General features: G+C 44.4%; 1 protein-coding gene across 1 annotated transcript; it reads left to right on the forward strand.

The window, feature by feature from the left end:
- Positions 1-3: 3 nt before the first annotated feature.
- On the forward strand, positions 4-24,000 carry LOC129834855 (fibronectin type III and SPRY domain-containing protein 2-like). Its single transcript, XM_055900183.1, has 14 exons — positions 4-365; positions 855-1,118; positions 1,509-1,611; positions 2,596-2,691; positions 4,446-4,679; positions 5,228-5,250; positions 6,742-6,863; positions 9,907-10,074; positions 10,760-10,894; positions 11,077-11,227; positions 11,808-11,941; positions 12,076-12,208; positions 12,590-12,766; positions 23,583-24,000. The coding sequence occupies exons 2-14, from the start codon at positions 889-891 to the stop codon at positions 23,833-23,835; spliced, it is 1,959 nt and encodes a 652-aa protein (XP_055756158.1). The 5' UTR covers positions 4-365; positions 855-888; the 3' UTR covers positions 23,836-24,000.
- Positions 24,001-25,663: the final 1,663 nt, after the last annotated feature.

The raw sequence follows: 25,663 nt of genomic DNA on the forward strand, positions 1-25,663 counted from the left end.
TTCCGTCACATGCTCAGGGGGAATTCCACAGCTAATTTGATTCGCTATAACGTATCAAGGATTTATGCCAAGAGATTTGACTATTTGATACAATGTGTCACCTTTAAGAAAATAATGACCACATTCACAATCAAATACTATTCGATTAAATACAATATTATCACTCTATTAAGCGACTAAAGGCAGATTTTGGCACTATGTCAAAATACCCATGCTGACACTTGATCTGTGTGCATAACAGTTGGGGTTCCTGCTATATTTGTCACAAACTGTATTTGCTTCCTTGGTTAGCCTGTCAAAAACACTGTCAATGGTCGCCCTGAATCGACGTTGCTGGGGGAGTTATTGGATAATTTATCACCAAGGTAAACTTAACCAGTGTTTTTGATTTAGTAACAACTAGGCGATAATAACTGATATATCTAGTCATAGTTATAGCAAATAAATCTGAAACTCCAGCATAGTTTAAATGGTGTGTTACGTTTATGTGTACAGCATGCCTGATCAATGTTTTGACAGAGGTGCAGGATGTTCGAGAAGCAAACCCTCCTTTAACTGTCATCACTGTGTACAGTTCTTTCTGAACAAGTGTTTTTCTAAACATTAAGACTATGAATCATACTTGTTTTGATTGCAAATAATGAACTCTTTGCATGGCTTCCATAAGTTAACTAATTGAATATTTATACTTATTTTTAAAGGTACATAAAGCATATCAAATTTACACAAGTGAATGACTGGTTGGTTAATGTTGGGTAAATAGAACATCAAAATATTGACAATACTTACTTCCAGTGGGATCCTGATCCTTAGTGGAAAAATATGAATCTGACATGTTTCATTTGATTGCCCAGTCCACCACAGTACCTCCACCCTCCTCCTCCCATCATGGACCTGTATGAGGTCTTCACAGGAAGCAGGCTGGATGTCATCACTGAGGAGGTGCTGAGTGGAGACGAGGAGCGTGGGGAGGAGCACCAGGAGGAGGTGAAGGAGGAGGAGGTGAACAGGGATCTCCCTACCAAAGAGGCCTTCGTAGTGGTGTCAGAGAGAACAGAGACTAGAGTGTTGTCCTCTACCTCCCAGCGTTTCTCCACGGATACCAACGACTCTCTAAGGTCCGTAATACAACACTTGCTTTATTGGTCCATTTGCAAAGATATTTTTATTTTATTTGTTGCTGTCACAGTTACCCAACCTGATACACAACACAAACATCACAGGCTGCGAGGGGTACTTAGGGGTAAAGTGCCTTGCTCAAGGGCACAGCAGTAGTAGGTAGTGTACAGGATCCTCCGGCTTCCGGCTCACTCCCTCAAAATTTCCAGGGGTTCAGGGGTTCGAACCGGCAAACCTCTGGTTACTGGCCCACCTCCCAAACCTCAAGGCTACTGTTACCAAGGCTATCCCCATCCCCGGTGTCTAATGCACTATGTATGTAATCTTTGCATGACATGTTGCATGCATCAATCATTTAATAACGGATACAATAAAGCAATCATCATCAGGTTTGAGGCGTATGTCCCGTCTTCAGATGAGGAGGGAACTCCATCACCTGACAGCTCTGTGGACGAACACGATGACGTGTTTGAGGAGCACAAGGAGTCGGAGGTAGGGGAGGGTGTGTGGTGAGTCGGAGGAAGGGGAGGGTGTGTGTTGAGTCGGAGGTAGGGTGGGGTGTGTGATGAGTCAGAGGTAGGGGAGGGTGTGTGTTGAGTCGGAGGTAGGGTGGGGTGTGTGATGAGTCAGAGGTAGGGGAGGGTGTGTGTTGAGTCGGAGGTAGAGGAGGGTGTGTGATGAGTCGGAGGTAGGGGAGGGTGTGTGTTGAGTCGGAGAAAGGGGAAGGTGTGTGTTGAGTCGGAGGTAGGGGAAGGTGTGTGATGAGTCAGAGGTAGAGGAGGATGTGTGTTGAGTCGGAGGTAGAGGAGGGTGTGTGATGAGTCAGAGGTAGAGGAGGGTGTGTGATGAGTCGGAGGTAGAGGAGGGTGTGTGTTGAGTCGGAGGAAGGGGAGGGTGTGTGATGAGTCGGAGGTAGAGGAGGGTGTGTGATGAGTCGGAGGTAGAGGAAGGTGTGTGATGAGTCGGAGGTAGAGGAGGGTGTGTGTTGAGTCGGAGGTAGAGGAGGGTGTGTGATGAGTCAGAGGTAGAGAAGGTGTGTGATGAGTCGGAGGAAGGGGAAGATGTGTATTGAGTCGGAGGAAGGGGAGGGTGTGTGATGAGTCGGAGGTAGAGGAGGGTGTGTGATGAGTCGGAGGTAGAGGAAGGTGTGTGATGAGTCGGAGGTAGAGGAGGGTGTGTGTTGAGTCAGAGGTAGAGGAGGGTGTGTGATGAGTCAGAGGTAGAGAAGGTGTGTGATGAGTCGGAGGAAGGGGAAGGTGTGTGATGAGTCGGAGGAAGGGGAAGGTGTGTGTGTGTTAATTCCATGTGAATATACCCTTAATCTAGCCTGAGTGCCAGTCTGTGTGTGCTCTCCTGCCAACTTCTACAGGCATTGTTTGGCGTGACGGCACAACAGAAGTTGGCGAGAGCACAAACAGATTTGCATTCAGGCGACCCTTGACCCTCTGTAAGAGTTCATTTCTGCTGTGCCATCAGAACAAGGTGAATAACATCAGGACTAAGTTGGAGGAGAAGGTGGTGGAGATGGAGAACTTTGCAGGACATCTAGAAGAGATCTTCCTCACTGTGGAGGTACAACAACCACTATTACTGACACAACCACTACTACTGACGCAACAACCACGACTACTGACACAACAACCACTACTACTGACACAACAACCACTACTACTGACACAACAACCACTATTACTGACACAGCAACCACTATAACTGAGACAACAACCACTATTACTGACACAACAACCACTACTACTGACACAGCAACCACTACTACTGACACAGCAACCACTACTACTGACACAACAACCACTATTACTGACACAGCAACCACTACTACTGACACAGCAACCACTATTACTGACACAACAACCACTATCACTGACACAACAACCACTATCACAACAACCACTATTACTGACACAACTGACACAATAATTTTCAGTTGGCTTTTCATAGACGATCATTAAGAGTTGAAAAACAACAGGTCTGGGACAGGTGGCGGTTCCATAACCGCAGGCAGAACAGTTGAAACTGGAATAGCAGCAAGGCCAGGCGGACTGGGGACAGCAAGGAATCATCATGCCCGGTAGTCCTGACGTATGGTCCTAGGGCTCAGGTTCTCAGAGAGAGAGAAAAAAAGAGAGAACGAGAGAATTAGAGAGAGCATACTTAAATTCACACAGGACACTGGATAAGACAGGAGAAGTACTCCAGGTATAACCAACTGACCCTAGCCCCCCGACACAAACTACTGCAGCATAAATACTGGAGGCTGAGACAGGAGCGGTCAGGAGACACTGTGGCCCCATACTACTGACACAACAACCACTATTACTGACACAACAACCACCATTACTGACACAACAACCACTATTACTGACACAACAACCACTATCACAACAACCACTATTACTGACACAACAACCACTATCACAACAACCACTATTACTGACACAACAACCACTATCACAACAACCACTATTACTGACACAACAACCGCTACTACTGACGCAACAACCACTATCACTGACACAACAACCACTACTACTGACACAGCAACCACTACTACTGACACAACAACCACTATTACTGACACAACAACCACTATCACAACAACCACTATTACTGACACAACAACCACTACTACTGACACAACAACCACTATTACTGACACAACAACCACTATTACTGACACAACAACCACTACTACTGACACAACAACCACTATTACTGACACAGCAACCACTATCACTGACACAACAACCACTATTACTGACACAACAACCACTACTACTGACACAGCAACCACTATTACTGACACAACAACCACTATTACTGACACAACAACCACTATTACTGACACAACAACCACTATTACTGACACAACAACCACTACTACTGACACAGCAACCACTACTACTGACACAACAACCACTACTATTACTGACACAACAACCACCATTACTGACACAACAACCACTATTATTGACACAACGACCACTATTACTGACACAACAACCACTATTACTGACACAACAACCACTATTACTGACAAAACAACCGCTACTACTGACAAAACAACCACTATTACTGACAAAACAACCGTTACTACTGACAAAACAACCACCATTACTGACAAAACAACCACTATTACTGACACAGCAACCACTATCACTGACACGACAACCACTACTACTGACACAGCAACCACTATCACTGACACGACAACCACAGTACACACATAACAAAGACACATCCACGGGTTTTCACCCCCGTTTGGGAGCCCCTGACCCTCGCTTAATGAAACGTTTCATATCTTTCAGGAGAATTTTGGTCGTCAGGAGCAACACCTGGAGCAGCACTGCAACGATGTCCTACAGACGTTGTCCCATCGTCACGAGGATCGAGCCGCTGCGCTGGCGGAGGAGAAGAAGAGGAAGTTGGAGGCCTTGTACACTCAGCTGCTGGGCTGCGGACGCACCCTGGACGCATCCAAGGACCTGATTGAGACCGCCCAGGAACTGTACCGCACCGAGGACAAACGACTCTTTCTACAGGTCTGTTGTAGTGGGTCGTCACAATGACTTATTCAAGATTAAATCATTGAATTGCTCATATAGCTTTATAACTTGAAATAACTTTGAAACATTTAAAAGTTTATGATAACTTTGTTTTGCTATGAGTTATGTTTTTTGTTTGTCACACCATTCTGGGTAAACCCTAGACACTGTCGTGAGTGAAAAGCCCAGGAGGACAGCCGTTTCTGAGATACAGGAACCGGCGCACCTGGCAATGACGATCATACCACGTTAAAATCTGCTTAGGTCACTCGTTTAGCCCATTCTAACGTTCAATCGAACAGTAACTGAATGCCTCAATGCCTGTCTGCCTGCTTTAAATAGCAAGCCCTGGCCACTTGACTCACTGTCTGTAGGAGCGAACCATTTTCGTGAACGGGGTGGTGTACCTAATAACCTAAACTGGCCACCGAGTGTATATTCTGTGGTCTTTGTGATGTTTTAATCTGCCAGTTAAAGGTTTTATGAACCTTAAAATGTTAATGACCACTGGTTGACTTTTGATGTTGTGAACTTTTCCTTGACAGGCTGTTATGCCCACCATGAAGAGGTAAAGTACTTCAAGGAGATTAATACTGCTGCCTGAGACTACAACATCACTATACTATGCTATACTATATTATACTGTAAAGAAACTAACATTGCTAGCCTGAGAGTATAACCGAACTAGCCTGGCTCCAGATCCATTTTATCCTGGTTCCAGATCCATTTTATGCTGGTCCCAGACCCATTTTATCCTGGTTCCAGATCCATTTTATGCTGGTCCCAGACCCATTTTATCCTGGTTCCAGATCCATTTTATGCTGGTCCCAGATCCATTTTATCCTGGTTCCAGACGCATTTTAACCTGGTCCCAGATCCATTTTATCCTGGTTCCAGACCGATTTTATCCTGGTTCCAGATCCATTTTATCCTGGTTCCAGATCCATTTTATCCTGGTTCCAGACCCATTTTAACCTGGTCCCAGATCCATTTTATCCTGGTTCCAGACCCATTTTATCCTGGTTCCAGATCCATTTTATTCTGGTTCCAGATCCATTTAATTCTGGTTCCAGATCCATTTGATCCTGGTTCCAGATCCATTTTATCCTGGTTCCAGATCCATTTTATCCTGGTTCCAGACTCATTTTATCCTGGTTCCAGATCCATTTTATCCTGGTCCCAGATCTGTTTGTTCTCTTGCCAACATGCTTGATCCATTTGTGTTATCTTGTTGCTTGACCATGACCATAGGAGTTGGCAAGGCACAAAGAGATCTGGGACCGGGCTATAACGAAACTATTATAAGTGTTTGTTTACAACTGCATGGTAGTGAGTCTGGTTAATAACAGTGTAATCATGTGATTTGCTGTGAACCGTGTAACAACCTGATTAGGACTGTTTCATTAGCATAATATATCAGGTTATGTTTGATGTCATCAACGCTCATTCTGAAACCAAAATAGCTTCCGATCCTAATTAGCCAACTAATTCAACTAATTTGAACCTAAGCAGTATAATGAATGTGTTTGATGTTGAAGAGGGTTTGTTGACATAGCTTGTGTTTTGAATAGCATGACGACGCATGACGCTACATCCCATGTTCATTTCAGTGTCGTTTTAGGTGGGCTATGTTCAGAAGGTTGCGACGTTACAAAACGTTTTCGGATAGAAATCAATTTTGTAGAACAGGTATGATTTTTCGTTGTGTAGAATTGGGCATCTTGTCAGCTCTATTCATTCCTTTTCTATATGCAACGTTCTGAACGTTTCACCTCACTGAATACAGGTCTGTTTGTCCAATCAGAATTGAGAAGTTTGCTGACAGGTTTTTTTTTTGTCCAATCACAATCAAGGAGTGTGCTGACTTGGGTGCGTTTTGTCCATTCAGAATCAAGGTTGTTTTTGCTGATTGATGTTTTGTTTGCCTAATCAGAATTGAGGAGTTTGCTGACAGGTGTTTTGTTTGTCCAATCACAATCAAGGAGTTTGCTGACTTGGGTGCGTTTTGTCCATTCAGAATCAAGGTTTTTGCTGATTGATGTTTTGTTTGCCGAATCAGAATTGAGGAGTTTGCAAAGGAGAAGCCTGACCTGACGCTGGTGACCTCTCTGGAGTTTGACATGCCCCTCACTGACCTGTCAGACGTCAAGACCATGATGGACTCCATCAACATCGTACCAGGTCTGATCAATCAATCAACCCATCCTTCCATACACCCACCCGCACATCAATCAACCCCTCCTTCCATACACCCACCTACCTACCCATCAATCAACCCCTCCTTCCATACACCCACCTACCTACCCATCAATCAACCCCTCCTTCCATACACCCACCTACCTACCCATCAATCAACCCCTCCTTCCATACACCCACCTACCTACCCATCAATCAACCCATCCTTCCATACACCCACCTACCTACCCATCAATCAACCCCTCCTTCCATACACCCACCTACCTACCCATCAATCAACCCCTCCTTCCATACACCCACCTACCTACCCATCAATCAACCCCTCCTTCCATACACCCACCTACCTACCCATCAATCAACCCCTCCTTCCATACACCCATCCACCCATCCATTAATCCTTCCATACACCCATCCACCCATCCATTCATCCTTCCATACACCCACCCATCCATTCATCCTTCCATACACCCACCCATCCATTCATCCTTCCTTCCTTCCACCCACCCACCCATCCATCCATACACTCATCCATCCATTCACCACAGGAGGTTGGTGGCATCTTAATCAGGGAGGATGTGCTCGTGGTAATGACTGGATCGGAATCAGTGGAATGGTATCAAATACATCAACACATGGTTTCCATATGTTTGATTCCATTCTCTCCGTTCCAGACGTTATTATGAGCCGTCCTCCCCTCAGCAGCCTCCACTGCCATCCATCCATTCATACATTCGTCAAAACATTTTTATTTTCGTTTTTTACATCCCCCTCTGATCACATAATTATATTCTTAAAACCGGTTTATTCAGAATAACATAGTACATTTAATGTACAGACATTTCCATCCCGTGATTTCTGGCCTCGGTTGATACATCTGTGATTTTTATAAACAGACTGGCGGTCGTGATTGGGAGTCCCATAGGGTGGCGCACAATTGGCCCAGTGTCGTCCGGGTTTGGCCGGGGTAGGCCGTCATTGTAAATAAGAATTTGTTCTTAACTGACTTACCTAGTTAAATAAATGTTACATATATATATATTTTAAACGCAATTAGATTTAGGCCATGGATGGGCAACTGATCAATTTACAAAGTCTAAAATAAAAAACATAATTTTTTGTATTTTGGTCAGGGGACTCAAACATCTCTCTCCATTCTGTGCCAAAATGTCTAGAATTGCAGGAAATAAGATGTAAAACTGCAAATGTTTCTCTCCGCCCCATGGCAAAATGAGTAGAATTGCATGAAATGTGTTATAAAATTGCAAAATCTTCTCCCCGCCCTCATGGCAAAATATGTAGATTTGCCGCATTCTTGCTTTAAAACGACAAAATGTTCTTTACGCGTCATGCCAAAATGTGTAGGAAATGTACAAGAAATTAACTCTTAAAAACTTGTTCTCTCCGTTGTCAAGAGGGGGGCCGCTAAAATGTTTTGCTGGCAAGGTGTGGGTATGGATGTGGATATGTAGACCCGCAAGCCACTGCAGGCCCCCCATGAGTTCAGATTTCAGATTTTTTGTGCCCCCCCCCCCCCCATCAAAGTTGCCCATCCCTGATTTAGACTAAGAGTATGAGCTTGGAACAGAGCAGAGCCCCAGAGAAATCCTTCCAGACTCCAAACTCTACCTTTTATATACATGGAGGTTAGCTAGGGGGGTTTGGTTGCTTAGAAACAAATGACTTTGATGAAAAAAGTGATTTCATTTCCCTGATGTATTTAATTACATAAGGCCACTGGAGTGATGATTCAGGCACTTTCGAGGGATGCTTTCATTCTGCTGAAGTTTGACTGAGTCAATGATTGTGTCTCAAATGGCCTTCTATTCCCTATATAGAACACTACGTTGGACCAGAGCCTATTGGTCAAAAGCAGTGCACTGAATAGGGTGCCATTTGGGACACATCCCATCTCCATACTGCTTCTGTAGCTAATGCTTGTTGAGGCTGGCTGTGACATCAGTCTGTCTGAAAAGAGATTATGGCTGTGACATCAGTCTGTCTTGAAGAGAGATTATGGCTGTGATGTCAGTCTGTCTGAAAAGAGATTATGGCTGTGACGGCAGTCTGTCTTGAAGAGAGATTGTGGCTGTGATGTCAGTCTGTCTTGAAGAGAGATTATGGCTGTGACGGCAGTCTGTCTTGAAGAGAGATTATGGCTGTGACATCAGTCTGTCTGAAAAGAGATTATGGCTGTGATATCAGTCTGTCTTGAAGAGAGATTATGGCTGTGATATCAGTCTGTCTTGAAGAGAGATTATGGCTGTGACGGCAGTCTGTCTTGAAGAGAGATTATGGCTGTGATGTCAGTCTGTCTGAAAAGAGATTATGGCTGTGATGTCAGTCTGTCTTGAAGACCAGGGCCCTGTTCCCTATATAGTGTTGACCAGGGCCCTGTTCCCTATATAGTGTTGACCAGGGCCCTGTTCCCTATATAGTGTTGACCAGGGCCCTGTTCCCTATATCGTGTTGACCAGGGCCCTGTTCCCTATATCGTGTTGACCAGGGCCCTGTTCCCTATATAGTGTTGACCAGGGCCCTGTTCCCTATATCGTGTTGACCAGGGCCTTTAAAGATCTCGTCCAAGGTACTGCACTGCAGGGAATGGGGTGTCATTAGTAATGCACTAGTCTGTGACGTGTGTCTATCTTTGATTCACTTGGTGACACACCTCCAACAGCTTTGTTTTGTTTCTCAGAATCTCTGATTCCACGGAAGGACACACATTTCAGAGAAGTTTCAAAATGTAGAAAAATCCTGTAATAAAATGGTCTTAATTAATAAAGTCCTTTGTGTTTAAAATTAGAAGGGGGGAGGGGGGCGCAGTGTGAAAATCAATGAAATAGAGACTTAGTATTATGTTGTCACAGTCACTTAGAAAAAGTGGCAAGACCATGAAATAAACCTCTGTGGAGGAAAATAAAACATCAATGGAGTACAAACTAATTCACATAAAGGTATTCCTCTCTCTCTGTAATGTCACGATCACGGTACTGATCTTCATCTTGATGTGTTTGTTGTGTCATTTCAGCCCCATCTGCCCCGGTCATCAACCCCCAGGTGTCTAACTCGGCCACGCGGACGTCTCTGCGTGTGTGCTGGAGCCTGTTCTCAGACGACTCTGTGGAATACTACGAGCTCTACTACAGACCTGTCCTGGAGGACACACCAGCTGCAGACAGCACCAAGGGGCCTGATGGTAGCAACTAGTACAACCACAACCAGTACAGCTTAGAATCAGGACAGAGAATCAGAATGGAGAATCGGAATGTAGAATCAGAACATAGAATCAGGACATAGAATCAGAATGTAGAATCGGAATGTAGAATCAGAACATAGAATCAGAATGTAGAATCGGAATATAGAATCAAAATGTAGAATCAGAACATAGAATCTGGACATAGAATCTGAATATAGAATCTGGAAATAGTAGTCACAACCTGTAAAACATAGAATCAGGACATAGAATCAGAATGTAGAATCAAAACATAGAAAAAAAGTAAAACATAGAATCAGAACATATAACATAGAATCACAACCTGTAAAACATAGAATCAGAACATGTAACATAGAATCAGAACCTGTAAAACATAGAATGAGAACCTAGAATCTGAATATAGATTCAGAACATAACATAGACAGACATTCCAGTTGAATGTTTCATGACATTATGGACCAACACAGAGACAATATATTGGGTGTACTATTTGGAATGTTCAATCTCTCTAAAAGGATTAATTGAATCTAATTGAATCAACTATTCCCCTATGAGGGAGACTATGGTTACTTTACTTAAAACCATCAGGTATAAGGCTTTAATAAAACTTTATAATGCATTGTTGTAATGTTGTAAATGATTGAAGTGAGTTGTCTCTCCTCCTCAGTGTCTAATGTGAAGGTAAAGGAAACCCACTGTAGTGTAGGAGAGCTGCTACCTAACGTGCAGTATGAGTTCTGGGTCACAGCTACCAATACTACAGGCATCAGCCCTGCCAGTGAGAAGGCTGTCTACGTGACAGGTAAAACCATGGGCCTGTTACAGGGAACACCACGTTCAAACTGACTAACAGTGGTTTTCAATAGGAATGTGTCAGTGGAAGACACAACTGAATACAATGGGTTGCACTATTTTAATGCTGTGCTCTCTCACCTCTCTACCTCTTTAATCCCCCTGTATCTCCCTCTTCTCCTCCCCCTCCAGTCCCATCTCCACCAGTCATCAGACAGAGGGAGTGTAGCAGTTGTCCGGAAGCCGCTCTGATTCGCTGGGAGTCAGGAAACACCAACCCAGTCGACTCCTACACCGTAGAGCTGAGTGAGACAGGCACTGATGGACAGAGTGGGGTCACTGAGTAAGAAATACACACATGCACTCTCACACCCCCACACACGCCCGTAAACATAACACACATAAACACTCACACACATAAACGCACACACTGAAGTTTCAATATAAAATGCGAATTTTAATCCACTTCCTGAATTGACTAAACTGACAAAGAGTTGACATCCGTTCTACTCCCCATTGGTTCTCCCTGCAGGTCTGTAATGTGATTGGTTCTCCCTGCAGGTCTGAATCACTCGCCACTTTAATAATGTTTACATACTGCTTTACTCATCTCATATGTATATACTGTATTCTATTCTACTGTATTTTAGTCAATGCCACTCCGACGTTGCTCAATCTAATATTTAATTCTTAATTCCATTATTTTACTTTTAGATTTGTGTGTATTGTTGTGAATTGCTGGATATTACTGCACTGTTGGAGCTAGGAACACAAGCATTTCGCAACACCCGCAATAACATCTGCTAAATATGTGTATGTGACCAATACAATGTGATTTGATTAATGTGATTGGTTCTCCCTCCTGGTCTATAATGTGATTGGTTCTCCCTGCAGGTCTGTAATGTGATTGGTTCTCCCTGCAGGTCCATCGTGGCTGTTCCTACCTGTGAGAGTCTGATCCAGCTGCAGTCAGGAAGACAGTACCTCATCTACGTCAGAGCTGTCAACATCGGAGGACCCAGTGACAGGAGCGAGGCTTTTACTGTCTCTACTACAGGTGAGAGGAGAGACCTCCATGTCCTGACGCTGTAGTATGTTTAGTTAATGTTGTTCAGTGTCAAATATTATTCTGTCTCATAGCACCTTTATAGTTGTCAAGACCAGACAGTGAGGTTGTTACTGTGTGTGTAGGAACCATCTTCCACCTGCTGCAGGACACAGCCCACCCCTGTCTGTCCATCTCTGAGGACGGCTTCTCCATGTTCTACGGAGACGAGGAGCTCCCGCTCTCCGCCATGACCTTCGACGACAACACCTTCGCCAGGTAGACAGACCAACCAGGCGGGTTACACCTGCTGAACACCTCAGCTAATAGAGATCTGTTAATCACATGGGAGATTTACTGTTGCTTTCAAAACTAAACATCTGAAAATGTGAGTGTACTCATCCTGTGTAGTGTGCTGTGAATGTGTAGGTGTGTGTGTTGTGTGTGTACTCATCCTGTGTAGTGTGCTGTGAATGTGTAGTGTGTAGGTGTGTACTGTGTAGGTGTGTGTGTGTGTGTGTGTGTGTAGGTGTGCTGTGAATGCGTAGGTGTGTGTACTGTATAGGTGTGTGTGTTGTGTGTGTACTGTGTAGGTGTGTGTAGTGTGTAGGTGTGTGTGTAGTTGTGTCTCCTCCCTCTGATAGTGTGTGTTTGGTCCAGGTGTGTAGCTGTGTTAGGGGACCTGATCCCTGTGAGAGGCAGACATTACTGGGAGGTGGAACTGGAGGAGGACACAGAGTACAGGATTGGAGTGGCCTATGAAGATACTCAGAGAAACTCCTACCTGGGAGGAACAAATACATCCTGGTGCATGAGACATGTCCTCACCCCATCCAGGTGAGAAACCTTAACCTCTAACCCCTAACCTATCACTAACTCTTACCTGGGAGGACCCAACACGTCCTGGTGCATGAGACATGTCCTCACCCCATCCAGGTGAGAAACCCTAACCTCTAACCGCTAACCTGACCCCTCACCTAACCTGACCCCTAACCTATCACTAACTCTTACCTGGGAGGAGCCAACCTGCCCTCCCTCCCTCCCTCCCTTATTTAACCAGGTAGGCCAGTTGAGAACAAGTTCTCATTTACAACTGCGACCTGGCCAATATAAAGCAAAGCAGTGTGACACAAACAACAACACAGAGTTACACATGGAATAAACAAATTTACAGTCAATAATACAGTAGAAAAGTCTATATACAGTGTGTGCAAATGAAGTAAGATTAGGGAGGCAAGGCAACACACACTACAATCACAACAAGGCAACACACACTACAATCACAGAAAGTCCTCAAACAGGGTCTTTCACCTGACTACTGGACAGACTGGGAGTTGTTTAACACTGTTCTAGAGGGCTGACTCCTGGCGGTGTTTTAAATTCAGCTGACTCCTGGACAGACTGGGAGTTGTTTAACACTGTTCTAGAGGGCTGACTCCTGGAGGTGCTTTATATTCAGCTGACTACTGGACAGACTGGGAGTTGGTAAACACTGTTCTAGAGGGCTGACTCCTGGCGGTGTTTTAAATTCAGCTGACTACTGGACAGACTGGGAGTTGTTTAACACTGTTCTAGAGGGCTGACTCCTGGAGGTGCTTTAAATTCAGCTGACTACTGGACAGACTGGGAGTTGTTTAACACTGTTCTAGAGGGCTGACTCCTGGCGGTGCTTTATATTCAGCTGACTACTGGACAGACTGGGAGTTGGTAAACACTGTTCTAGAAGGCTGACTCCTGGCGGTGCTTTATATTCAGCTGACTACTGGACAGACTGGGAGTTGGTAAACACTGTTCTAGAAGGCTGACTCCTGGCGGTGCTTTAAATTCAGCTGACTATTGGACAGACTGGGAGTTGGTAAACACTGTTCTAGAGGGCTGACTCCTGGCGGTGTTTTAAATTCAGCTGACTAATTGGACAGACTGGGAGTTGTTTAACACTGTTCTAGAGGGCTGACTCCTGGCGGTGTTTTAAATTCAGCTGACTACTGGACAGACTGGGAGTTGTTTAACACTGTTCTAGAGGGCTGACTCCTGGCGGTGTTTTAAATTCAGCTGACTACTGGACAGACTGGGAGTTGTTTAACACTGTTCTAGAGGGCTGACTCCTGGCGGTGTTTTAAATTCAGCTGACTACTGGACAGACTGGGAGTTGTTTAACACTGTTCTAGAGGGCTGACTCCTGGCGGTGCTTTAAATTCAGCTGACTCACCACTACCACTGCATGGCTTCCCAGAGGGAGATGTATGCTTATCTTCCCACAGGGTTCATCATTACCACACACTGTCTGAAAAGTAGGCCAGCCAAGGAGATTTTTGGTCGTTAAAATATCTCTCCCCTTCCTTGAAGCGCTTGGCTCGCTTCTTCTCACATTTCGCCTCCTAAACCTTTTCTGAGGCAGAAGTGACAAGTCAAGTTGTTTTTATTCCTGTGAAAAAGCCCATAGAATACCGTTACCTTATAGCTGCTGTTGCCATAGCAACTCTACTATTCCTGGCACTAAACAGGACTGTGGAACTGTCTCTTTACTAGGAGATCATTCACTGAGACGTCTCAACATGAAACACCACCACCTCAAAGTGTGTGAGAGGAGAGAGAAGGGCGAGAGAGAGAAGGGCGAGAGAGAGAGTACCTACTGCCTACGCAGAACCTGACAATACACACGTCTCATATCCCCTGCTAATCCTCTCTTTGGCAGTAAAAGGGTTTTATTTGGCCCAGTGACAGTGTTTGGTTGAGGATGTACATACTGTCTCCCCATGGTACTGTTAGTTTAAGATACAGTGTTGGGTTGAGGGTGTACATACTGTCTCCCCATGGTACTGTTAGTTTAAGATACAGTGTTGGTTTGAGGATGTACATACTGTCTCCCCATGGTACTGCTAGTTTAAGATACAGTGTTGGGTTGAGGATGTACATACTGTCTCCCCATGGTACTGCTAGTTTAAGATACAGTGTTGAGGATGTACATACTGTCTCCCCATGGTACTGCTAGTTTAAGATACAGTGTTGAGGATGTACATACTGTCTCCCCATGGTACTGCTAGTTTAAGATACAGTGTTGAGGATGTACATACTGTCTCCCCATGGTACTGTTAGTTTAAGATACAGTGTTGGGTTGAGGATGTACATACTGTCTCCCCATGGTACTGTTAGTTTAAGATACAGTATTGAGGATGTACATACTGTCTCCCCATGGTACTGTTAGTTTAAGATACAGTATTGGGTTGAGGATGTACATACTGTCTCCCCATGGTACTGTTAGTTTAAGATACAGTATTGAGGATGTACATACTGTCTCCCCATGGTACTGTTAGTTTAAGATACAGTGTTGGTTTGAGGATGTACATACTGTCTCCCCATGGTACTGTTAGTTTAAGATACAGTGTTGAGGATGTACATACTGTCTCCCCATGGTACTGCTAGTTTAAGATACAGTGTTGAGGATGTACATACTGTCTCCCCATGGTACTGCTAGTTTAAGATACAGTGTTGAGGGTGTACATACTGTCTCCCCATGGTACTGCTAGTTTAAGATACAGTGTTGAGGATGTACATACTGTCTCCCCATGGTACTGCTAGTTTAAGATACAGTGTTGGTTTGAGGATGTACATACTGTCTCCCCATGGTACTGCTAGTTTAAGATACAGTGTTGGGTTAAGGATGTACATACTGTCTCCCCATGGTACTGCTAGTTTAAGATACAGTGTTGAGGATGTACATACTGTCTCCCCATGGTACTGCTAGTTTAAGATACAGTGTTGGGTTAAGGATGTACATACTGTCTCCCCATGGTACTGTTAGTTTAAGATACAGTGTTGGTTTGAGGATGTACATACTGTCTCCCCATGGTACTGCTAGTTTAAGATACAGTGTTGTGTTGAGGATGTACATACTGTCTCCCCATGGTACTGCTAGTTTAAGATACAGTATTGGGTTGAGGATGTACATACTGTCTCCCCATGGTACTGCTAGTTTAAGATACAGTGTTGTGTTGAGGATGTACATACTGTCTCCCCATGGTACTGTTAGTTTAAGATACAGTGTTGAGGATGTACATACTGTCTCCCCATGGTACTGTTAGTTTAAGATACAGTGTTGGTTTGAGGATGTACATACTGTCTCCCCATGGTACTGTTAGTTTAAGATACAGTGTTGAGGATGTACATACTGTCTCCCCATGGTACTGTTAGTTTAAGATACAGTGTTGAGGATGTACATACTGTCTCCCCATGGTACTGTTAGTTTAAGATACAGTGTTGAGGATGTACATACTGTCTCCCCATGGTACTGTTAGTTTAAGATACAGTGTTGAGGATGTACATACTGTCTCCCCATGGTACTGCTAGTTTAAGATACAGTGTTGAGGGTGTACATACTGTCTCCCCATGGTACTGCTAGTTTAAGATACAGTGTTGAGGATGTACATACTGTCTCCCCATGGTACTGCTAGTTTAAGATACAGTGTTGAGGATGTACATACTGTCTCCCCATGGTACTGCTAGTTTAAGATACAGTGTTGGTTTGAGGATGTACATACTGTCTCCCCATGGTACTGCTAGTTTAAGATACAGTGTTGGGTTGAGGATGTACATACTGTCTCCCCATGGTACTGCTAGTTTAAGATACAGTGTTGGTTTGAGGATGTACATACTGTCTCCCCATGGTACTGTTAGTTTAAGATACAGTGTTGAGGATGTACATACTGTCTCCCCATGGTACTGCTAGTTTAAGATACAGTGTTGGTTTGAGGGTGTACATACTGTCTCCCCATGGTACTGTTAGTTTAAGATACAGTATTGGATTGAGGATGTACATACTGTCTCCCCATGGTACTGCTAGTTTAAGATACAGTGTTGGGTTGAGGATGTACATACTGTCTCCCCATGGTACTGTTAGTTTAAGATACAGTGTTGGATTGAGGATGTACATACTGTCTCCCCATGGTACTGCTAGTTTAAGATACAGTGTTGGTTTGAGGATGTACATACTGTCTCCCCATGGTACTGCTAGTTTAAGATACAGTGTTGAGGGTGTACATACTGTCTCCCCATGGTACTGCTAGTTTAAGATACAGTGTTGGGTTGAGGGTGTACATACTGTCTCCCCATGGTACTGTTAGTTTAAGATACAGTGTTGAGGATGTACATACTGTCTCCCCATGGTACTGCTAGTTTAAGATACACTGTTGGTTTGAGGATGTACATACTGTCTCCCCATGGTACTGCTAGTTTAAGATACAGTGTTGGGTTGAGGATGTACATACTGTCTCCCCATGGTACTGCTAGTTTAAGATACAGTGTTGGGTTGAGGGTGTACATACTGTCTCCCCATGGTACTGTTAGTTTAAGATACAGTGTTGGGTTGAGGGTGTACATACTGTCTCCCCATGGTACTGCTAGTTTAAGATACAGTGTTGAGGGTGTACATACTGTCTCCCCATGGTACTGCTAGTTTAAGATACAGTGTTGGGTTGAGGGTGTACATACTGTCTCCCCATGGTACTGCTAGTTTAAGATACAGTGTTGGGTTGAGGGTGTACATACTGTCTCCCCATGGTACTGTTAGTTTAAGATACAGTGTTGGGTTGAGGATGTACATACTGTCTCCCCATGGTACTGCTAGTTTAAGATACAGTGTTGAGGATGTACATACTGTCTCCCCATGGTACTGCTAGTTTAAGATACAGTGTTGGGTTGAGGATGTACATACTGTCTCCCCATGGTACTGCTAGTTTAAGATACAGTGTTGAGGATGTACATACTGTCTCCCCATGGTACTGTTAGTTTAAGATACAGTGTTGGTTTGAGGATGTACATACTGTCTCCCCATGGTACTGTTAGTTTAAGATACAGTGTTGGGTTGAGGATGTACATACTGTCTCCCCATGGTACTGTTAGTTTAAGATACAGTGTTGGGTTGAGGGTGTACATACTGTCTCCCCATGGTACTGCTAGTTTAAGATACAGTGTTGGGTTTGAGGATGTACATACTGTCTCCCCATGGTACTGTTAGTTTAAGATACAGTGTTGAGGATGTACATACTGTCTCCCCATGGTACTGCTAGTTTAAGATACAGTGTTGAGGATGTACATACTGTCTCCCCATGGTACTGCTAGTTTAAGATACAGTGTTGGGTTGAGGGTGTACATACTGTCTCCCCATGGTACTGCTAGTTTAAGATACAGTGTTGGGTTGAGGGTGTACATACTGTCTCCCCATGGTACTGTTAGTTTAAGATACAGTGTTGAGGATGTACATACTGTCTCCCCATGGTACTGCTAGTTTAAGATACACTGTTGGTTTGAGGATGTACATACTGTCTCCCCATGGTACTGCTAGTTTAAGATACAGTGTTGGGTTGAGGATGTACATACTGTCTCCCCATGGTACTGCTAGTTTAAGATACAGTGTTGGGTTGAGGGTGTACATACTGTCTCCCCATGGTACTGTTAGTTTAAGATACAGTGTTGGGTTGAGGGTGTACATACTGTCTCCCCATGGTACTGCTAGTTTAAGATACAGTGTTGAGGATGTACATACTGTCTCCCCATGGTACTGCTAGTTTAAGATACAGTGTTGGGTTGAGGATGTACATACTGTCTCCCCATGGTACTGCTAGTTTAAGATACAGTGTTGAGGATGTACATACTGTCTCCCCATGGTACTGTTAGTTTAAGATACAGTGTTGGTTTGAGGATGTACATACTGTCTCCCCATGGTACTGTTAGTTTAAGATACAGTGTTGGGTTGAGGATGTACATACTGTCTCCCCATGGTACTGTTAGTTTAAGATACAGTGTTGGGTTGAGGGTGTACATACTGTCTCCCCATGGTACTGCTAGTTTAAGATACAGTGTTGGGTTTGAGGATGTACATACTGTCTCCCCATGGTACTGTTAGTTTAAGATACAGTGTTGAGGATGTACATACTGTCTCCCCATGGTACTGCTAGTTTAAGATACAGTGTTGAGGATGTACATACTGTCTCCCCATGGTACTGCTAGTTTAAGATACAGTGTTGGGTTGAGGGTGTACATACTGTCTCCCCATGGTACTGCTAGTTTAAGATACAGTGTTGGTTTGAGGATGTACATACTGTCTCCCCATGGTACTGCTAGTTTAAGATACAGTGTTGAGGATGTACATACTGTCTCCCCATGGTACTGTTAGTTTAAGATACAGTGTTGGTTTGAGGATGTACATACTGTCTCCCCATGGTACTGTTAGTTTAAGATACAGTGTTGGTTTGAGGATGTACATACTGTCTCCCCATGGTACTGTTAGTTTAAGATACAGTGTTGGTTTGAGGATGTACATACTGTCTCCCCATGGTACTGCTAGTTTAAGATACAGTGTTGAGGATGTACATACTGTCTCCCCATGGTACTGCTAGTTTAAGATACAGTGTTGGGTTTGAGGATGTACATACTGTCTCCCCATGGTACTGTTAGTTTAAGATACAGTGTTGGTTTGAGGATGTACATACTGTCTCCCCATGGTACTGCTAGTTTAAGATACAGTGTTGAGGATGTACATACTGTCTCCCCCTGGTACTGCTAGTTTAAGATACAGTGTTGGGTTTGAGGATGTACATACTGTCTCCCCATGGTACTGCTAGTTTAAGATACAGTGTTGGGTTTGAGGATGTACATACTGTCTCCCCATGGTACTGCTAGTTTAAGATACAGTGTTGAGGATGTACATACTGTCTCCCCATGGTACTGTTAGTTTAAGATACAGTATTGGATTGAGGATGTACATACTGTCTCCCCATGGTACTGCTAGTTTAAGATACAGTGTTGAGGATGTACATACTGTCTCCCCATGGTACTGTTAGCTTAAGATACAGTGTTGAGGATGTACATACTGTCTCCCCATGGTACTGTTAGTTTAAGATACAGTATTGGATTGAGGATGTACATACTGTCTCCCCATGGTACTGCTAGTTTAAGATACAGTGTTGGGTTGAGGGTGTACATACTGTCTCCCCATGGTACTGCTAGTTTAAGATACAGTGTTTGGTTGAGGATGTACATACTGTCTCCCCATGGTACTGTTAGTTTAAGATACAGTATTGGGTTGAGGATGTACATACTGTCTCCCCATGGTACTGCTAGTTTAAGATACAGTGTTGAGGATGTACATACTGTCTCCCCATGGTACTGCTAGTTTAAGATACAGTGTTGGGTTGAGGGTGTACATACTGTCTCCCCATGGTACTGCTAGTTTAAGATACAGTGTTGAGGATGTACATACTGTCTCCCCATGGTACTGTTAGTTTAAGATACAGTGTTGAGGATGTACATACTGTCTCCCCATGGTACTGTTAGTTTAAGATACAGTGTTGAGGATGTACATACTGTCTCCCCATGGTACTGCTAGTTTAAGATACAGTATTGGATTGAGGATGTACATACTGTCTCCCCATGGTACTGTTAGTTTAAGATACAGTGTTGGTTTGAGGATGTACATACTGTCTCCCCATGGTACTGCTAGTTTAAGATACAGTGTTGAGGATGTACATACTGTCTCCCCAGGGTACTGCTAGTTTAAGATACAGTGTTGGGTTGAGGATGTACATACTGTCTCCCCATGGTACTGTTAGTTTAAGATACAGTGTTGAGGATGTACATACTGTCTCCCCATGGTACTGTTAGTTTAAGATACAGTGTTGAGGATGTACATACTGTCTCCCCATGGTACTGCTAGTTTAAGATACAGTATTGGATTGAGGATGTACATACTGTCTCCCCATGGTACTGTTAGTTTAAGATACAGTGTTGGTTTGAGGATGTACATACTGTCTCCCCATGGTACTGCTAGTTTAAGATACAGTGTTGAGGATGTACATACTGTCTCCCCAGGGTACTGCTAGTTTAAGATACAGTGTTGGGTTGAGGATGTACATACTGTCTCCCCATGGTACTGTTAGTTTAAGATACAGTGTTGGGTTGAGGGTGTACATACTGTCTCCCCATGGTACTGCTAGTTTAAGATACAGTGTTGAGGATGTACATACTGTCTCCCCATGGTACTGTTAGTTTAAGATACAGTGTTGGGTTGAGGGTGTACATACTGTCTCCCCATGGTACTGCTAGTTTAAGATACAGTGTTGAGGATGTACATACTGTCTCCCCATGGTACTGCTAGTTTAAGATACAGTATTGGGTTGAGGATGTACATACTGTCTCCCCATGGTACTGCTAGTTTAAGATACAGTGTTGGGTTAATGGATGTACATACTGTCTCCCCATGGTACTGTTAGTTTAAGATACAGTGTTGGGTTGAGGATGTACATACTGTCTCCCCATGGTACTGCTAGTTTAAGATACAGTGTTGGGTTTGAGGATGTACATACTGTCTCCCCATGGTACTGCTAGTTTAAGATACAGTGTTGAGGATGTACATACTGTCTCCCCATGGTACTGCTAGTTTAAGATACAGTGTTGAGGATGTACATACTGTCTCCCCATGGTACTGCTAGTTTAAGATACAGTGTTGAGGATGTACATACTGTCTCCCCATGGTACTGTTAGTTTAAGATACAGTGTTGGGTTGAGGATGTACATACTGTCTCCCCATGGTACTGCTAGTTTAAGATACAGTGTTGGGTTGAGGATGTACATACTGTCTCCCCAGGGTACTGCTAGTTTAAGATACAGTGTTGGGTTGAGGATGTACATACTGTCTCCCCATGGTACTGCTAGTTTAAGATACAGTGTTGTGTTGAGGGTGTACATACTGTCTCCCCATGGTACTGCTAGTTTAAGATACAGTGTTGGTTTGAGGATGTACATACTGTCTCCCCATGGTACTACTAGTTTAAGATACAGTGTTGGTTTGAGGATGTACATACTGTCTCCCCATGGTACTGCTAGTTTAAGATAAAGATACAACACCATTTGATTCCTGCATCAAGGGTCTCATGTAGTAATTTACTGTGACATTATTGGTCGGGTTTCATAGCGTTGGGACCAGGAAGCCTAAGGGTTCATTTCCCTGACAGAGATTATGACTAGGCCTGGACCTAAAAGGTTATGTTCAATGGAGATTCTCAATTGATAATGATGTTTTGTACAGGACTAGTCTAATCTGTATCCGGGAAAACCATCCAGAAATCTTTTAACTGTATGTCGCTTTAAAGCATCTGCTAAAAATGATTGTATTGTTACTTATGTTATATTATCACAACACAGACATACCATATCTGTAGGCTACATGTTATGAATGAGTTAAGTGTAAGTCACATAACATTGTATGGTCTTAATGACATCAGTCTCCCCCTTCCTCCCCTCTCTTCCATTCCATCCAGACGCAAGTACGACTTCCTGTCACATTCTTCTTCTTCTATATCCTGTACACTCAGTGGCCAGTTTATTAGGTACCACCCATCTAGTACCAGGTCGGACCCTTTGCCTCCAGAACAGACTGAATTATTCGGGGTGTGGCATTCAATCGCTGCGCAATTGGTATCAAGGGACCTAATGTGTTCCCCACACCAGTACACCACCAGCCTGCTGCTTCGGCCAAATCCTGACTCTGCCATCAGCATGACACAACAGGAACCGGGATTCGTCGGACCAGGCGATGTTTGTCCACTCCTCAATTGTCCTGTGATCACGTGTCCACTGGAGCCTCTGCTTCTCGTTTTTAGCAGATGGGAGTGAAACCCAGTGTGGTCGTCTGCTGCAAAAGCCCGCCCATGACAAGGACCAACAAATTGTGTGTTCCAAGATGCCGTTCTGCACACCACTGTTGTACAGCGCCTTTATTTGTCTGTTTGTGGCCCGCCTGTTAGCTTGCGTCATTCTCCTTTGACCTCTCTCATCGACTAGTTGTTTTCGCCCGCAGGACGGTTGACTGGATGTTTGTTGCACCATATTCTCGGTAAACCCTAGGAGGCTGTTCGAGGTACTGGATCTGGCGTGCCTGGGAACCGACGATCACACCACGCTCAGTCGCATAGGTCACTTGTTTTGCCCATTCTAACAGTAACAATGTGTCTGGCTGATTTATATCGCAAGCCACGGCCATGTGACTCACTGTCTGTAGGAGCGAACGTAGTGGTGTACCTAATAAACTGGCCACTGAGTGTATATAGAAGTATATGTGTAACAAGTCACATAGAACCATCATTTTCTAAATGTCATCATTACTTCCATTCTGTTTTCCTCTCCCCCCCGCCATTTTATCTCCCCTTCCTCCTCCATTCTGTCTCGTCTCCCCCTTCCACCCCTCCATTTTATCTCCCCTTCCTCCTCCATTCTGTCTCGTCTCCCCCTTCCACCCCTCCATTTTATCTCCCCTTCCTCCTCCATTCTGTCTCCCCCTTCCTCCCCTCCCCTCTCCCCCATTCTGTCTCCCCCGTCCTCCCTTCTCCCCCTTCCTCTCCTCTATTCTGTCTCCCCCTTCCTCCCCTCTCCCCATTCTGTCTCCCCCTTCCTCTCCTCTATTCTGTCTCCCCCTTCCTCTCCTCTATTCTGTCTCCCCCTTCCTCCCCTCTCCCCCATTCTGTCTCCCCCTTCCTCCCCTCCCCCACATTCTGTCTCCCCCTTCCTCCCCTCTATTCTGTCTCCCCCTTCCTGTCTCCCCTTTCCCCCATTCTGTCTCCCCATTCCTCCCCTCCCCCACATTCTGTCTCCCCCTCTCCAGACACAAGTATGAGTTCCTCCACAGCGGCTGGAGCCCAGACATCCGGATAACGGTGAACCCTGTGAGGATCGGTCTCAGTCTGAACTATGAGAGAGGGATCCTGTCCTTCTTCAACGTAGAGCTGGAACAACACCTCCACACCTTCTACTGTAGCTTCCTACACTACGTTCATCCCTGCTTCGCTCTGGACAACCCTGGTGCGCTCACTGTCCACAACGGGGTAGCAGCACCAGAGTACGTCCACTTGGTCTGAGCTTAGCCTACCATGATGTACATTAAAAACACACAGAATATAAAGGTGTATTTTCCATGGAAACGTCTTTCTGTTGTTTTTTATTCTAACCCTCTGGGCAACACTGCATGGTAGCACAAAAACATGTTAATGACCCTTTTGTGTAAGTGGATTAACAACCATATCTGAATAAAAACACTTTTTTCAGTGGTTTAGACCAGGGTTTGTTAAACTGATGCCTCCTGGGTACACATGTAGTTGTTTTTACCCAAGGACTACACAGCTGATTCAAATAACCAACTCATCAAGCTTTATTTGAATCAGCCATGTAGCGCTAGAGACTAACATGATGAAACCCTGGACTGGACTACCACAACACTGTTACAGACTAACATGATGAAACCCTGGACTGGACTCCAACACTGTTACAGACTAACATGATGAAACCCTGGACTGGACTACCACAACACTGTTACAGACTAACATGATGAAACCCTGGACTGGACTACCACAACACTGTTACAGACTAACATGATGAAACCCTGGACCGGACTACCACAACACTGTTACAGACTAACATGATGAAACCCTGGACCGGACTACCACAACACTGTTACAGACTAACATGATGAAACCCTGGACTGGACTACCACAACACTGTTACAGACCAACATGATGAAACCCTGGACTGGACAACCACAACACTGTTAGAGACTAACATGATGAAACCCTGGACTGGACTACCACAACACTGTTACAGACTAACATGATGAAACCCTGGACTGGACTGTTACACACTAACATGATGAAACCCTGGACTGGACTACCATGATGAAACCCTGGACTGGACTACCACAACACTGTTACAGACTAACATGCTGAAACCCTGGACTGGAGTGTTACAGACTAACATGATGAAACCCTGGACTGGACTCCCACAACACTGTTACAGACTAACATGATGAAACCCTGGACTGGACTACCACAACACTGTTACAGACTAACATGATGAAACCCTGGACTGGACTCCCACAACACTGCTACAGACTAACATGATGAAACCCTGGACTGGACTACCACAACACTGTTACAGACTAACATGATGAAACCCTGGACTGGACTACCACAACACTGTTACAGACTAACACGATGAAACCCTGGACTGGACTACCACAACACTGTTACAGACTAACATGATGAAACCCTGGACTGGACTACCACAACACTGTTACAGACTAACATGATGAAACCCTGGACTGGACTACCACAACACTGTTACAGACTAACATGATGAAACCCTGGACTGGACTACCACAACACTGTTACAGACTAACATGATGAAACCCTGGACTGGACTGTTACAGACTAACATGATGAAACCCTGGACTGGACTGCCACAACACTGTTACAGACTAACACGATGAAACCCTGGACTGGACTACCACAACACTGTTACAGACTAACACGATGAAACCCTGGACTGGACTACCACAACACTGTTACAGACTAACATGATGAAACCCTGGACTGGACTACCACAACACTGTTACAGACTAACATGATGAAACCCTGGACTGGACTACCACAACACTGTTACAGACTAACATGATGAAACCCTGGACTGGACTCCCACAACACTGTTACAGACTAACACGATGAAACCCTGGACTGGACTCCCACAACACTGTTACAGACTAACACGATGAAACCCTGGACTGGACTACCACAACACTGTTACAGACTAACATGATGAAACCCTGGACTGGACTACCACAACACTGTTACAGACTAACATGATGAAACCCTGGACTGGACTACCACAACACTGTTACAGACTAACACGAAACAA

Source organism: Salvelinus fontinalis, chromosome 35 (assembly GCF_029448725.1).
Source record: "Salvelinus fontinalis isolate EN_2023a chromosome 35, ASM2944872v1, whole genome shotgun sequence".
NCBI lineage: Eukaryota > Metazoa > Chordata > Actinopteri > Salmoniformes > Salmonidae > Salvelinus > Salvelinus fontinalis.

Coding starts and splice junctions, on each gene's coding strand:
- LOC129834855 (XM_055900183.1), top strand. CDS start 889: ATGGACCTGTATGAGGTCTTCACAGGAAGCAGGCTGGATGTCATCACT. Junction 2,692..4,445: donor AGATCTTCCTCACTGTGGAG/GTACAACAACCA, acceptor CATATCTTTCAG/GAGAATTTTGGTCGTCAGGA. Junction 4,680..5,227: donor ACAAACGACTCTTTCTACAG/GTCTGTTGTAGT, acceptor TTTCCTTGACAG/GCTGTTATGCCCACCATGAA.